General features: G+C 46.3%; 1 protein-coding gene across 3 annotated transcripts in view; it reads left to right on the top strand.

Annotated features, from left to right (window-relative positions):
* Positions 1–10,787: 10,787 nt before the first annotated feature.
* Positions 10,788–16,589, top strand: part of LOC119436544 (Down syndrome cell adhesion molecule homolog) — a 149,162-nt gene continuing 143,360 nt past the window's right edge. Inside the window, exons 1-2 of one of the 3 annotated variants that reach the window (XM_049658500.1) lie at positions 10,788–11,045; positions 13,846–13,952. In XM_049658500.1, the coding sequence (XP_049514457.1) occupies positions 13,893–13,952 (60 nt within the window). In that variant the 5' untranslated portion in view covers positions 10,788–11,045; positions 13,846–13,892. The remainder of the gene's footprint in view (positions 11,046–13,845; positions 13,953–16,589) is intronic. The other 2 variants (XM_049658506.1, XM_049658504.1) reach the window with 2 other exon arrangements.

Below are 16,589 nucleotides of genomic sequence, written 5' to 3'. Positions count from 1 at the left end.
ACATATTTTTTTTTCACTTGGGGGGGGGGGGGGGAGAGATGCTTATTACTGCTTTCGATAAGCTTGTATTGGCTTTTCACTCAATGGGAAAGCTTCTTTACAAACGAAGAACATTGGGTAGCCTGCTAGCTTTACTCGCCCAGTTCGAGTACTTGAACTCTGAAGCGCGCCATGAATACTGGACTTCGATAAAACTTCATTTAAAGCAGAGAAAGCTATCCTATTCTTTATAATCTTTGAATGCCTAGAAGAAAAATCCACCATTTACATTTATTTACTGGGCCTTGGTTGGTAGCGTCAACAAAAGTGGTCGGATTCGAAAGTGAGGTATGCATCCTAAAATTGTGGCTTACTGTGATGAACTAATTCAAGCTTGAAAAGCGTGAAAAAAGATAAATGCCACACTCCCTAAAACCTCTTTAAATTCTTAGTGTTCTTTGCTGTAGTCAACACATTAAAAAAAAAAAGGAAGCCACATAGTCATCATTTACAAGTTAAAACAGGTGGAGGCGCTGGGAGTTTGACTCTCAACCTAAGTGTTCTGGCTCTGGGCCACATTTTTAGGACAGACGCGGAGGAGGTGTGCTATTGTGTTTGGAATGTTGAAGACTCAGCGAAGACTTTCTGCCACATGCGAATCCGAAGTGGGAACTGCAGCCTTAAATCTAATTCGAGTGTGCGTATAAAAGGCTCTTGTCGATGGTACGGATTATTCCGTTGACGTTCCATAGAAGACTTGATGGAATGAAAAATCAAGGTGCCTACCTCACGCCGGGAAACGCTAATAATTAGCGTGTGAAATTCGAGGAATTTCACAGCGACATTGATTTTGCGGTATAGTGCCATGATATGTACAGCTTGACCCACCTGGGCGAAAATAGCCATCCCACCCGTCGTACATCAGACCGTCCTGCAAATAATAGCGTATCAGTTGAAGAGTAGGCTTAGAGTCGGAAAATATGGTCCGTCGCGCCCGGATTGGCTCAAGAATGTAAAGCGGTCTTCCTGTCATGGTACTGGCTAACTAAACTGCAGCAGAGGTGTCTATATGTGGCTATTCCGCAGCCGTTGGTGGGACAATCCTCTTGAATAAAGAAGAGATCAAGAACTCTGCTTGCTGACCTCGTGCGTTTGTATGACTGGCCGAGCATAGAGGTCGTTGCATGCGCAACGCCGGTTGCGCTGCTACACACAACGAATACAACAGGCTCATGAATACAGCCAAACTTGCGATGTTGCAAAAGTGGTTGCGTTTGTACTGAACCTTCATAAAACCAGGGAGTGAAAAAGAGAAATAGAAAAAATAAAGAGCGTGGCCTTCATTGTACCACAAGCGTAGAAAGGGGTATAAATTTCCTTCAGATAGAACCCCAGCCACTTCCCCAAAATCGTAGATTATCCAAATCGTCCACGCGTTCAAAACAATTAAGCGCTTGTCAAATCGAGCGCTATCATTCATCATTTCGCATCGCTTTGTCCGGACATGGGGCGCTATAACGTAAAATGATTCCAAACTGTTTTGATTCCAATTTCTGCAATCAGCCTCCACGATTGGGCAAAACATTTTCGGGCCACTCCCAACTTCGCCTGTCTGTCACGCGACGTCACGAAAACCGCAATATCTCACTATCTGATATAACGTGTACACACTGATTATGCATGATTAAACCGCACAAAAGAAAAATAATCATTCCTGATTCAACGCCTTTTCACCATTAGCCCTCTGCTATTGGTCCAATGTTTTCTGGCTACGCCCACTTCGCCTGTCTGTCACGTGACCTCACAAAACCGCGAAAACTCACCACGTCTAAGTGACGTGTACGCAAAAAAATGCATTAATATGCCGAACAAAACTGAAAATTTTTCTGAATAGCCACAGATGGCTGTTCAGAATAGCCACAGAGAAGATGGCTGCCCGCCGATCGCTCAGGCCCTCGCTACTTGCACCTGCCGGTGAGCATGTATTTATTTGCGCATGATAAACCTTTTTGCGTGGCAGTAAAACGTTATGGAGCCCTTTCGGCATGCATACGACATCGCTCTGCTAACTCTTCCTTGCTTAGGATCCGTTTTAGCGGCATTCTTATCCTTCCGTTGCACGCCGCCGCGATTTTCGACCAGCCACCGCAAGCTAAGTATAAGGCGAAGCGGACCAATCGGAGTAGCCGGCACCATCCTCTTCATGCGGTTATCTTTTTCACTGTGCTGGCTCGGCCCCATCGAAACCCTCTACACTAGATAGCGCTCCTCGCCTCCTGTCAGCCAATTAGATAAGAAAAACCGCTGAGTGAAGACAATGTTATTGGTTTTGAAAGCGAACAAAGGTAACCTATAAACGAGAAGAGTGTTAGATTGGGTTGGTCAGACAACGCTGCGGGTCACCGCCCGATGCTTGCGTCGGTGGTTACGTAACTTTGACATCAGGAGTTTGGAATCAACACAGTTTGGAATCATTTTACGTTATAGCGCCCATGGATAGCAACTTGGTCCGTCAGTTGACTATAGTTGTCTTAAGTAAAATACTGAAGTATCATAGCAACTTACTAAATATTTATATTATTTATATAACATACTAGGGGCGCGATCTTGTACGCGTTCCAAAATGGAACGGAGGCGGTCCGTTCCATCGAGCCGCACACGATTGGTCAATTTGAACCGTGACGATCAAATTGACCAATCGTGTGCGGCCCGATGGAACGGACCGCCTCCGTTCCGTTTTGGAACGCGTACAAGATCACGCCCTAGGTTTCTTGCGGTTCTACCGCACAAACCTCCAGAAGGGCGCTCCATTATTTCATGGCACGAGGTAAAATTAGAAAAAGAAAGACAGTTGCCTTCAGGATGTTCCTGTGGCTCTGAACTCAAATATTTAAACAGAAGCTAGATAGCGTTAAAAATTCCGAGGACACCTATAGGTACTTCTTATGAGTTCCGAATGCAAAAGCATTAATGTACAATTGAACGCCACTGAGCGGTTCTTCGAGTTATGAACTCCTCGCGGGCAAGCGAACGCGTTGACACGCTTGGCGCGTTTTGATTTGGCTTTACCGAGGCGCAGTTAGAGCGCAGGCGAGAGCTTGCGCGGACAAGGAACGCGTGGATATACGCTTCCGAGCACGAGAGCGAGGGTGACGTGGCGTCACGGCGATGACCTCACCCCTGACGCTACAGCTCCGTCGAGGCGCGCTCGTGACGTGGCGTCGCAGCCAATGGGAAATTTACCTGCCGTGTCGATGCTACAGACGACTTTTTCGCTCAATGGGCCTCATGACACTTTCGCATCAACATACAGCAGCCCGATGATGAATATTCGCGACAATATAATTATCTTATTTAGGTATATGTGTCTCCTTTGTGCATAATGTTAGCTTACTTGTACAAATAAAAAAAAAACGGTAGGCGACCCTAATCTTTGACTTAGGTGTCATTTAGCGGCACTCGCACCTGGGCGCCGGTGTTCTTTAGGTTAACTTTGTGTGTGTATGTTTTGAAAGAACGACACAGACACAGAGAATCATCGCCTGTAGGTCTTCTTCTTGTGAGTAGGCTGTGCTTGGCCCGGAGGCTTCCTCGTCGACCACCTCCATGGTGAACGCAGCGCACGAACCGAACTCGGAGGCGCAAGCCAACAAATGTCTTTCCCCTGGCCCGATATGCGGCCGAGGAGCGAGGGAGGGCAAGGGGGAAGGGCAGCGCGCGCCACCTGCGGGGCGTAGACCCCTAGCGAGCGGCGCACGAAGCGCTCCTTACGCGCCCTCTCCGGTGCTGACGTTAGAGCATGTAACGAGTGAGCGCGCGCAGCTGTTGCGAGCAAGCAAGCGGGCGAGTGAGCAGGTGCGCGTCAAGAGAGGAGAAGCGAGAGAGCAGGGAGTGACGTCACATTCGCTCTGCTAGGTTAAGTCTATGCCAGGCAACTGTTTTCCATTAATTAGCCGGCTAAATATCATGCCACGTTGTGTGTGACGTCATTAGCGACTTCATTACTTCCGCTTTCTACTTCCGGGTTTCCAGGAATTTCGCCAAAGTAGTGCTCACGTGGCGGGTCTCTGAAGTCTACGATTCTGTGCTTTGGTGTGCGGTAATTAGTGATTTCTAATTAATGTTAATTATTTCAGGCACTCAGTAACTCAACTTTAACTAAACGTATGCTCTGATATCATATCTATAATGAAACTCATAAATTTTATACTTTACTATTGTTTTTCTATTTTTTTCTGATTTATTTTGAATTGCGTCCCCGGTCGTCTCAGGAGGTGAACCGTAATTAAGTGCTACGCAACACACAAGAGTGTCACATTGATGCTCGTGCGACTGAAGATATGTAGATGCTCACGCCACTTCGATCACTTCGATCACTCCAGAAAAGTTGATCATCCAAATCATAACACAGGCACGCTCCCAGTTTCTCAAGTTCAGAGGGACACGGAAGGCCCAGCTGCAGTGCATGCCTCTCGGGCCACTTTTATCCGTGCTTTTGCAGTATTGCGTGCTTGGGCTCGCTTTCTGCTTCAGAATATTTCATACTGATATAATCTCGACCGGGTGAGGTGGGTCGTCACCGCAGGAATCAGGAGACGACGATGAAGGCGGGCATCGTGATGATGAAAAATAGAAAAGATTGTATTCACTTCATTGGTACATGGTTTTGACTCTATCCGAGTCTCGAGCGGTTCTGATTAACACGGGGGCCAGGGCGGCCTTAAACCCCCTCGTGGTGGTCGATGTCTCCTTCGGGGAAGTCCTCTCTCCGGTGGTCAAGTTGACGACCTCCTCTCCCTCGGGTCCTCCTTCTTGGTAGCTCGCCGTTTTCGTCTGCTCCGGTCGTAGAGATGAGACGCTTTCTCGGGGATGAAGGGGATTATCTCGTCACGGGAAAAGCGCTCGGGCTTGCTTCCCACATTTAAGAGATACAGTTTCCAGGAAGATCATAACCTGCCGATGTCTCCTTCGGGGAACTTGTGGAAGTGTCAGTCAAGTTGACGACCTCCTCCCCCTCGAGTCCTCTTCTTTGGTAGCTCGCCTTTGCGTCTACTCAGGTCGTAGAGGTGTGACGCTTTCTCGGGGATGAAAGAGGATTATCTCGTCACGGGAAAGGCGCTCGGGCTTGTTTCCCACATTTGAGAGGTGCAGTTCCAAGCCGATCATAACAATACTTTGGTTAGTACCTCGAAGGAGCGCTAACCGCCGGCAGTGCATACCTCCTTGACGCATTTGCTGTTGGAACTCATTCACTGAGGTTTTCTGTCCATTTACATTTCCGATCATTTAGCGCATTGGCCTTCGCATCATTTATTTTCCTTGCATTTTCTTCTTGCAATCTGAACGATTTCTTTTATTTGTCTTTGCGCTGATCTTGTAACTGTAATTTTTTCAGATTTTTGTTAAACACTCGCTTGCTGCTCATCAGTGCCAGTTAACTGATAACGACATTCTGGAAACTCGAAAATTGAATTATGAAAGATGAGGTGTTGCGCTGCTAAGCACGAGGCCGCGGGATTAAATCACGGCCACTGCGGCCGCATTTCGATGGGGGCGAAATGCAAGAACACCAGTGTCCCGTGCATTGGGGACATGTTTTAGAGATCCCCTGATGGTCAAAATTAATCCGGAGTAGTTCTGGCACGTAATCTGGCACGTAAAACCCCAGAATTCAATTCAATTCAATACGTCCCATTTCAGGAAAATCTGGATGATTAAATGGTGGAACGGCAGATAAATCAATATTAATGAAGGACAAAAAAAAAAAAAAAGCTAGGGTAGCTTGTATTGGAGGCGCAATGCTAAAGAGACAGCAGAGCTGATGGGCACCTAACTAGTCCTGGCTTTTGGGCTAGGCTAAGAACGAGCAAGTCATCACCCGCATTTTCCGGAATTTATTGATTATTAATCGATTATCAATTAGCTATTAATTGGCTATCTATTGGCGATCGCAAGGTATTGGCCACGTATTTGGGCTAGGCTAAGCGCTACCAAGTAATCCCCAGCATTTTACGGAATTTATAATTAATTATCAGTTATCGATTAGCATTTCATTAGCTATCGATTGGCTATCGCAAGGTATTGACTACGTATTTGGGCTGGGCTAAACACTACCAAGTCATCCCCAGCATTTGCCAAAATTTATTGATTATTGATCGATCATCGATTAGCTATTGATTGGCTATCGATTGCCAATCAATGACTGACTAAGCTTATGTAGTCCCAACAATGCTTAGCTAGACTTAGCCAGGCTCCGCTTCGCTAGTTCATAGGGGATGTGCCATTGCGCTTGGACCATTTCTGCACTACCGCCAGGATCGGCTCACATTTTTTTTTTTTTTTGGGGGGGGGGGGGCGACTAACGGAATAACGGCTGGCTTAAACAGCTCGGCTATTAAAAGTGTTAAAAACATAGCACTCATGATTTTGGCACAAAAGAGCCGCTCTCAGATTTCAGCCGTATGTCGTCTACTTTGCGCATGCTTACTACACTCCAGAATCTGCGAGTATTTGTAGACAACAAATTTGGTAAATCTATGGGATAAAACTCGTGTTTGGCATCTGAAACGGCACGTGTATACTCGGACGTGATAGCAAGATAAGCGGACCACCTGCGCGGATTGAAGACGGCCTCACAACTGTAAAAACGTGTTTTTTTTTTCTGTTTAAAAGTCGCTTGAATGATGCCCTGATGATCTTTAATGATGCACTGAACCATGGCGATTTCCTTGCATTCTGTATTATACGAAGGGGTGTATATTTATTTGCAAGTTCCGATACCGGCATTCTTAAATGATAACCAGATTTCTTCAATGACTATTTCCCAAAGCTTTGGGAAATAGGCATTTGAAAAGGTTTGTAGCTCAATGTTAATAGCTTGGTAATTCGCTTTGTTATAGTTACGAGTAAATTTATATTGTTTAGAGGGACGGGGGTGAACAGGATGGCATAATGAATTGTATGAGTGGTCACTTAACCCTGGTAAAAGCGCTAAAGACAAGATGGCATGCGGAGATGTGGTTAGTACTAGATTGATTATATTTGCTGATGACGATGTGACTCTAGTGGTTTGTTAACCATTTGGTTAAGACTAAATGTAGCACACAAATCGACAAAGGCAGAACACCGTGGGGAGCCGATAGCAGTTATATACAAGGAACTGGAGCACGAAATTACAGGAAAATTAAAATCGCCTAGAGAGAGAGAGAGAGAGAGAGAGAGAGAGAGAGAGAGAGAGAGAGAGAAACGAGAAATGAAAGGTAGGGAGGTTAACCAAAGACGTGCCCGGTTGGCTACCCTACAATTGGGGAGAAGGAAAGGGGAAGAATAGATAAGGAGGAATGAACAGTGGCGCATTTGGAAATCGGACAATAATTTTGATTAAGCAATCATGCAAGCCATCGAAAAAAGTAGAAGAATTTGGTTGTGGATAAGAAGCACAGAACACCACATCCTTGTGATTGAGGCGAATACACGTACAGATCAATTCAAAGGGTGATTGCATTGGAATTTCATAAGAATTCAAATGGCGAGATACTGCTCCCAAAATACCGCCACCAGAATGATCACAACGGTCATGTCTATAAACTCTATAATTGTTTGCGCTAGCAAAAGAGTTTGCAGTTGTACACCTTGGCAGGTAATGATGTCTCAGTCAAGACCACTACATCAGCGCAGCTTATGTCAACCAATGAGCAAAGGGCGTCGCGTTTTTTTCAGGATACTTCTTATACTTGTGAAATGAAAGGATAAGTCACGGGTATATGTTTCGCCTCAGCCGCCATGGATTCATAGGAAGAGCTGCAAGATTGGGTTGAAGCAGCACCAGGCTCATTACTTACAGCCGGCATGTTCTGTATGGTCGATTTCAAAAATCCTGTCTGTAAGCGAACAGTACACGTAACATTGTTTGATTATGTAGAGCTTGTTGTATCTTACAGCAAAGTTCTGTCCGCTTTTCTTTCCCAAATCAGTTGGCTTGCTGCGCGATAACAAATAGCTTTATAGAAGTCCTCCTGCACTTTAATTTCGGTCCCCTTGAATTTAGACTTATGGGAAGAACTGAATCTTTGGCTTAAGAGAAGAAAATTACACGATGAGCGTGCGGTTTTTGTTTGCAAGATATGTGCTTAAACGATGTTCGCGTGCGATAGACTTTATAGGAAGCTGCAGCGAAAGCATTTCCTGGAGAACTTTACGCAGATTTTCCCCCGATGTCACCCTCGTTTCACTCAGACTGTCAGCGATATCATAAAAAAAATCAAGTTACTTCTGCGCGACCGATCTTCGTAGTCGTCTAAACGTAACTGGAAGGCGGCATTTTCACTTTTGGTGACGTCTGAAACGACACGGTGTACGTCGGCATCGTCACGAAGTTCTTGTATTGTGTAACCCTATTTCCTATGGCAGTTAGTTTGTCACTGAGATCGGTAACGCTATGTTCTAGAATCTTCTAGTTAGCCTTGACCTCGTTAAGCGAGGCCATTATTTCCGCGTGACTAGATTTCATAGTGTTAGTGAAGGTAGCTATTGCAGATAGGACGTCACCGTTCTGGCTAGGATCTAATCTCGGATGTCCGGAATTAAGTTCGATGTCGCCGGAACAAATAAACAACTTTGCTACAGAAAAGCAGTCAGCAACAATCATGAACAATGCTTGTGGGCATGGTACGAGAGCAAATATCGATTGCTGGTTCGTTTAGAATAAAGGAACATGAACAAGCCTGCACAAGAACGCAAAATGTATTGAGCGTACTCAACGCTGCTGCTGCTCGTCCACGGCCAGTGAACTGTGTATCAAATGGAACGCCGTTTACATTCCACGAGTACTGCGCAAGCGATGACGATGGGGTTGTCTTGAATGAACGAAGCTCCGTCGTGGCCAGGCTTGCACTCAACCAAACCATATCCACCATATCCAGAAAGGAGGATTGCGCCGGCGGTAGTGCAAAGTCTGAAGATGCACCTGGTTGTAACCAAAAGCGCTTGCCCGGCTCCATAGTTATTTAGGCCAATACAGACGTTGTCAGATCGTTCTACGATCTGCCAGCGAACTGGTGAGCTCTAGATGGTGGAGCAACCACCCCGGAAACGTGCTGGTTCCAGGTTCGATTTCATGGTCGGGACAAACTTTCCTTCATCTGCGAAGCTTTCTTTCCGGGGAAACCGTCACGAGCTTTCTGTGTACCTTCGGCTACTTTCGGGTGGATGAGAATAAACTTTCGTGATTGCTTATGTTCTGTTGACAATTGGTGCGGGGAGTGTCGCAAGCTTGGCGACCTTCGAACATATTTAGCTTTGAGAATGCACTTTATTGGTATAATTTGTTTCTGCGACAAAATTGCTTCCTAAGTTGGCTTTATGAATGCGGTCCCGGATGATTCAGTGAACATTCTCGTCAAAGTCCGCAACATTGTTCGGGCCAGAGTGCACACCTCACGAGAGAAATAGAGAGAGAAAGAAAGGAAAAGAAAGGCAAGGAGATTAGCCAGTGTAAATACCGGCTGGCTACCCTGTACTGGCGAAAGGGGTAAAGGGAATAAAAGGTGATAGAAGAAACAAATAAAAAAATAAATAAAAGTGAAGTAAGAAATTTCGCGCAATAACGCGACCCTACGCGCTACAACGTTCAAAGCCGGTCGCACAATTCACAAGCCCTTAAAAACTTCAGCAGAGCCCTTAAGGACTTGAGTGCCGAAGCCCGTCTAGATCAGTGTCCTAAAACTTTTCCTCTGTGAGGGGGCGATTGAAAGCATTCAAGGTAATATTCAGGAACGAACGAAACATATTAGTTATAAACAAAACAAATAAAGAAATTCAGAAAAAGAGAGAGAGTTTGCTATGCTGAGAATTTAATGTTGTCTACGACGAGACTATCACCACGTGGCTTGAAAATTATCCAGAGGCTTTCACCATACAGATGATAGAGTGCATATCGCCCACACCCAGGTGCTTGAATTCTGGGAGCAAAATCTCACCTTCCGCAATAGCAACGATCGCAAGCAACTCCTCAAGGTAAGTTTAGAACGCAATAGGAACTAAGCTTTAGCGATCAACGTGAGCTTCGTGCATGCACTGTTTTACCACTATAAGTTTACGCCATCAACATTCCCGCCGTCTCTTACTATACCCCGACACAAATCTCTCCACGCTTTCAAAGAAACATAATCAGGGTGTATACCAGCTGAAAAAAAAAATTCCGATCCATATATTAATAAAAAAAAAGAAAAAAAAGAAAAGAAAATAAAGCGCGTAACAAGCAGTACCTGCTTGGTCCACCAGGGTGCTTGCAAGACGGAGCCGTCCTCTGTCCATGTAATTCTCGTGGAACACGTTACGCACTGTGGCTTTCTGCATGCTTTCCTAACCGCTTCCTTTTTTTGGGGTAGCGTTGTCGGTTATTAATAAAGCATCACTTTCGTGGTACGATATGGGAAAGAAAAAGAAAAAAAAAACACAAACAAAGGGACTGTCTACTGAAGGACACGAACTTTCGGATGTTGTCTCTGCAGCTGGCACGAGCAACAGTTGCGAGCAGCCAAGCCACAAAGTACCTTTCGTTTTTTTTTTTCCTTTCAAAATTTTTTTTTGGTAGCACGCTCTATCCTTCTAAGAAGCTACGCTGAGCAAAAGATAAAGGCCGTGGGGTAAAGATAAAGGACGCTGAGCAAAAGATAAAGGCCGCAGCTTGTGTGGCTTGCGTGTGTGGTGTTAGCCATGATGCAATGGGCCCTTGAATTGTCTAGTCGAGTGCACGCCGCTAATCGAGCGTGTCGTCACTGCTTCCGATTGAACGTGTAGTAAGCGGAAGCATCCCTGGCTGCAATCGACAGGGGATCGGTACCCGGCTTTGCACCACAGGGCTAGCGCGACCATTGTTTTGCATCCCGGCAGGCTTTGCACGCAGTCTGGGTGTGCTATTCAGCCGCCGTTTCGGCACTCATTGTCGTGGAGCGCTACCAGGGCAGTGATCATTCTCCGTGCTGTGGCGGACAAGAAACGCAGTGTGATAGTGTCGGCCAGCCGCGCGGCGAAGATGTGATCGCGTACGCTCCAACTGTTGCCAAGTAGGTGTCGAGACTCGTATGCTGCCTACGTCTGCTGCACTGCTGTACAATGTCATGATTAACATGCCAAGCGCGTAAGAAGCAGTGCCTGCTTGGTCCACCAGGGCGTTTGTAAGACGGAACCGTCAACTGTCCATGTAATTCTGGTGGAACACGTTACGCACTGTGGCTTTCCGCACGCTGTCTTTACCGCTTCCTTCTTTTTTTTTGGGGTAGCGTTGTCGGTTGTTAATACAGCATCAGTCTCGTGGTACGATATGAGAAACTACGCCTATGCACTTTGCGAAACGAAGTTATTAATAATGTCTCGGATAAACAAAAAAGAAAAACATGCACAATGATGTATCAGCAGGTGCTTTCTACATGTGTTTTTATTGTGTATACTGTGCGACAGGAGCGACTTTTACACAGTCCAGCCATGCCTTAATCATCCAAGTAGTACAAGTTTTCATTTGTTCTTTTCCGTGCTGCGGCGCAACAAAAATGAAGCTAAGTAAATTTTTCGCTCTTGAAACAGTTTGTTTTTCTCCAACGGAGTAAGATTTTATGGGCTCGAAATAACGAAGTGAACGCAGGAAAATCAGTGCACCCATCCGCACTGTTTATGAGTGCACGCTGTCTCGCATACATTAAACGTGAACATCTATAATGTCGCCTCTTTGTTTCTCCTGTATAGATAAAAGCTTGAGCCTTCGAGTGACAACGCCGTGCGCGGGTTAACAAGGTTTAGTTCTTTTTTTCTAAAACTATAAAAACTTTTTGTATCCTGAACCTGCTACCTGAGACCGTTACGGGCGTGCATAGTGTGTGTCGGGTTAGGCGAGTGGACGGCGGCACACATTCGACTAAGACGTAACGCGATCGCGCATTTCGGTGCGCATATTGTCCATTCTCGCGCTGTACCCATAGCTGTTTCGCAACACAGCGAGGTGCCAAGCACGCTGATCACGAAGGCCCAAACCTGACTTTGTTTCACTTTGTTTAACCTGCTTAGGTAGGGACGTATACGTTGGTACAACGAAAAAACAAGGCGTAGGCACATGTGAGCAGCTACGAACGATTATTGCATTATTATTATTATTATTATTATTATTATTATTATTATTATTATTATTATTATTATTATTATTATTATTTGTTTTGGAAACATATATGAACTTGAGAGGAATGAGAATGAGAGAGAGAATGAGGGCGACGAACTACAAGGCACAGCATAGACCACACACACTCGGAAGGTGAGCGCGTCTGCGCAACGTGTGCAAGCTAGCATTTTCTGCTAACCGTTATATTGAGGACACTTTTCTTCGCTTGAACTGCATGCATTGCCACCCCCAACGTCCCGTCCCCATCCACTATCGTACAACTGAAGTCCCGAGCCCTGCTGATCGCAACAGCAGCGGCAGCCTAAACACCACTGCATTTTATTTCTACCGCTCAAGAGAAAAACGCAGTGACCTCTGAAAATATTTGCCACTGATCATTCGTAGCAGTGAATTTACCTCGCGGCCGTGCACCTAGGACAGCGCACACGAGTGCCGATTATCACTTTTCCTAGATTAGTGCTCGCTCGCCAACGCACAAGGTCAAAATGAATGAATCGCACTTCATGCATGCTCGCTTATACTCTCTGGACCCACCCTAAGCCTTCGAGTACCTCAAGGCTTCGCCGAGGAGACGCAACACTTTTGTGCAGATATGTTGGGCGTTGCGTTTACCAACGCCTATGCGTTCCGCATAGGAATGGCCGACAGCGCAGCCTGGGACCACTGCGGCAATGAAGAATAATTGTACATATAGTGTGCGACTGCCCGCAGTACAGTGCGCAAAGACATCAGCTACCAACGCGTTCAACCAATTGGACGACGGCCTTGTCGGAAGAAAAAATTCTCCACCACAGACTGGACCCACGTCACAGAGAAGGCCGTGCAGGCGCTTCTGCGCTTCTGCGAGCCACGGCCTATCTGACTGACTGTGATTCGAACGCTCTTCCGTGCAACGAAACAATCGCACACCTCTTTGTGGGTGCCCTCGTTTTAACCCGCAGAGAGCAGCTCTCTCATGTGTCCAGCCCAATTTGAGGGTTTATGGCTGCGTAATCGCCGAGAGGGAGGAAAAAAAAAAGAAAAGAACGAAAGGTGATTGCTTACCGTCGTATACTTTAATTTTTACGCTTCGTGCCGTAACGGTATGCACTTCGAAATCGCACAGCTCATGGCAATCAATGGCAGACATCACAACATCAATTCGGAGCGCCGTAGATAAAATTCCAGATAGAGGCAGGCGCATGCCCACATGTATGCTGCCCTGCGCATCTCGTAATACTATTGGGCCAGCATATGCTCCAAGCACTTCTGCCTGCAGAATTGGTTTTTTATACAATGTAGTACTTATAGGTATCCAGGTTTCCACGAAAGGAAGGGAGAGAAGAAGAATAGAATGTCACCGCCTGCTTTTCGTTGGTTTATTTTCACTTTGGCCGGCGTTCATAGACAAGAGCGAGAAGAAAGGCTAATACGACCATCGCTTGCTCACTAACGCTTACTTTATCGTTCGTTCAAGCAGGTAGAAAGTTTGCTCAAGCGTACCGGGATGATCATGATTACCCGCATGACGTCGATACAGCTAAAGCCCTTAAGCCTTTGGGGCAGCTAGCCGTAAACCGTCTTTAATTTAATCTCCTGCGGCTCGCCAGTCACCCCAACCCTACCCAACTTATCTCTTTTTAACTTTCATCAATACTTAGCGCAATGGGTTAGCAGAGCCGACTCAAATGCCGTTTCGTGGTTTCTACCTGCCGCAGTTGTCTTTCATCGGCTCTCTCGATCGAAGCTGGCCGCACCCGAAGTCATGATGCGGCGAGACCGACCTCTTTCGCTGATCGGAGCAGCGGCGTGCGTCTTGCTCGAGGTGAGAACGTGCCCATGCAGGTCTCAATCCACTCATCAAGCTTTCTTCGTATGTGGGGCCGTGAGTACGTGCTGAAAACGGACAGCCGTACTTCACAAACGCTCTGGCATGAATGACGCATGCATGAGAAATGAAATAGAAACGGAATTCTTGTGAAGCAACATTAGCTGGCTGCCCACTCCAACAAATTTTCCCATTCAAGTACTTGGGGAGAAAAAAAATCTAGGAGAAAGCACAGTACCTTACGTATTGCTAATTGAAAACCGGCGTAGTTTTCCTTAAAAGGGGTCAAATCCCTCTCGCCAATAACTACTGGGTCGTTAAGGCAAGCTGTAGCGGGGGGTACCGGACTAATTGTAGTCACCTGAGGTATCTTCAGCGTACACTTAAATACAAGTACGTAAGCATTCTTGCATTCAACCTCCATCGGAATGTGGCCTCTCGATCCGAATTCGGAATCGCAACCTCACAGGGAGCAGTAGAACGTTGAAGCCACTGAGCCACCGCGACGATTATGCCACTCGGCAAAAACAGCTGAATGCGAATTAACGAAGCTTTTCATCTGTGCGGATCATCTTCCGTGAAAATCGGTACGTGCTGCTTTTGCAAATAAGTTCGCCATCACGACTAGCGTCGGCCAAACGCCATGGCGAAAGTATCAGCAAAGTGGCCGGCCAGTGGGAAAGTTCTTACGAACGATAGGCTTTTTGAATATGGCGCCTATTTTCTTTGCTACTTCGTTGTGTTCCAACGGACCTGAATAAGAAAAAGGCCCTAAGCCATAAATAAGTATGCGACAAAAAAGAGAAGGAAACTAGGGCCATCACAAAAATGGTATAACGTCCTACTATTCACGAATATTGAGTCATCATATTTGTGCTTGGACACTCTGTACACTCTACAGTTCTAAGTATTAAGGCTGTCGAAAGTGTGTTCTGTACTGCCAGTCAGTCGGCTGAATAGCGTGCGCCATCAGTTACTGTTGACGGCTTAGCAAATCGAAATATGGGATGTTTTAGCGACGAATCTCTCCGGTCATAAAGAAGATGGGTATTTAAGATGAAATGATTTCTTTCGGTGGTCATGTGGTAACATTATGAGCGGACATCCCAAAATGTGCGATTATCGTCAATAAGATCGCGTACGTAACCCTCAGCTCTTCACTTGCTCGTTTTGCTTGTAACAATATAGCCATGGGCTATAGAAATGGGGAGTTTGTCTGCGTTCGTTCGTTCGTTCGTTTTTCGTTCGTTCGTTCAGGTGCTGCACGAAGTAACGGAAACATCCGAGCAGGTATATCTCGGATCAAACTAATGATCATGTGATCTTAAGCCCAGCATTCCAGCCGCCATCCTAAGGCCGCTTTTCGCCTCGTTTCGGTCGCCTTGTTTTGTATTTTGTTGGGAAAGAATGACATAGGTGATGTTTGCTGATGACCTTTATATTATAACTACCAGGGACACGTCCACCGGCACTTCAGTTTCAACTCACTTTCAGGATTCTATGTTAAGTTTTTGAGAACTGACCGGCTTCAATGTTGCAATCTTGGACATGTGCGCAAAAGTTCACTAATTAGTTTCAGTTAATTCCCCACAATGGAGCTAATTGGCTATGGCGTCCTGCTGCTGGGACGAGACGATGCGGGAAATTGCGAGAGAATACGCGAATGTATCGCGAAATAGGTGTCGTCAGACATTCTCCACTGCTACTATGGCGCTCTTTGGCATACTTGGCCCTTGCGCCATTAAACACTATACATCATCTCCACTGTTACGACAGTTCTCTGCTGATGAAATGCTGAGAGAGTTCTAAGACCACAAATCTACCTGGATAGCCTGATTTAATGTGTAGCGCCCACCGACGCTGCAACGCGGGGCGCTTTGGTCGGCGCTCCCAACCGGTGCCTTGGCGCCGACTCTCAAAGAAGAAAACAATAAAGAAGCGCAGCGCGTGCTCGAAGCGCAAGCTCGGCACACGCAGTGTTATTCCAGGAGCTTGAGACGCTGGTCGTCGCAGCCTCCGCTCGGCTTACCACCTCTGAGTAGGAACGACGGCACGGCTCATTCGCCGCCGTCACGTTAATTCCTACAAACGTTTGCCGCTGGTACCCGTATAGATGCCCGTTTTGCATGCCCTCATCCCGTGTTCTCGTTGTATCAATTCATGACACTAACTCAACTGAAAGCAGCTAAGCAGGATTACGCAGCCACTTTGCGCACCATCATCATGATCATCAGAATCATCATGAGCAGCATTTGATGTCTACTACATGATGAAGGCCTTTCCCAACAATCTCAAATCGCCCCTGTTTTGCGTCAGCCGACATCACCCTGATCTTAATCTCATCCAAACACCTAAACCCTTTGCCATCCTCGACATCGTTTCCTTTCCTTTGCACCCTTATATTGCTCTCACAGAGCACTTGTCATCTGTCCTACGCATTACATGGCCTGCCTATCTGCACTTAATGAATCTCAACTGGAATATCAGCTTAAGCCGTTTGCTCCCTAATGTACATCGCCGTCTTCCTTTCCTTACCACCTCGGTAGCGCAGTGGCTACAGCGTTGCGCTGCTGAGTTCGAGGCCGCGGATTCGATCGCGGCCACGGCGGCTGCATCCCAATGGAGACGGAATGC

Source organism: Dermacentor silvarum, chromosome 1 (genome assembly GCF_013339745.2).
Source record: "Dermacentor silvarum isolate Dsil-2018 chromosome 1, BIME_Dsil_1.4, whole genome shotgun sequence".
In the NCBI taxonomy this organism is placed as follows: domain Eukaryota; kingdom Metazoa; phylum Arthropoda; class Arachnida; order Ixodida; family Ixodidae; genus Dermacentor; species Dermacentor silvarum.
The sequence above is the reverse complement of the archived record's forward strand: the minus strand, read 5'-3'. Positions and strand labels throughout refer to the sequence as shown.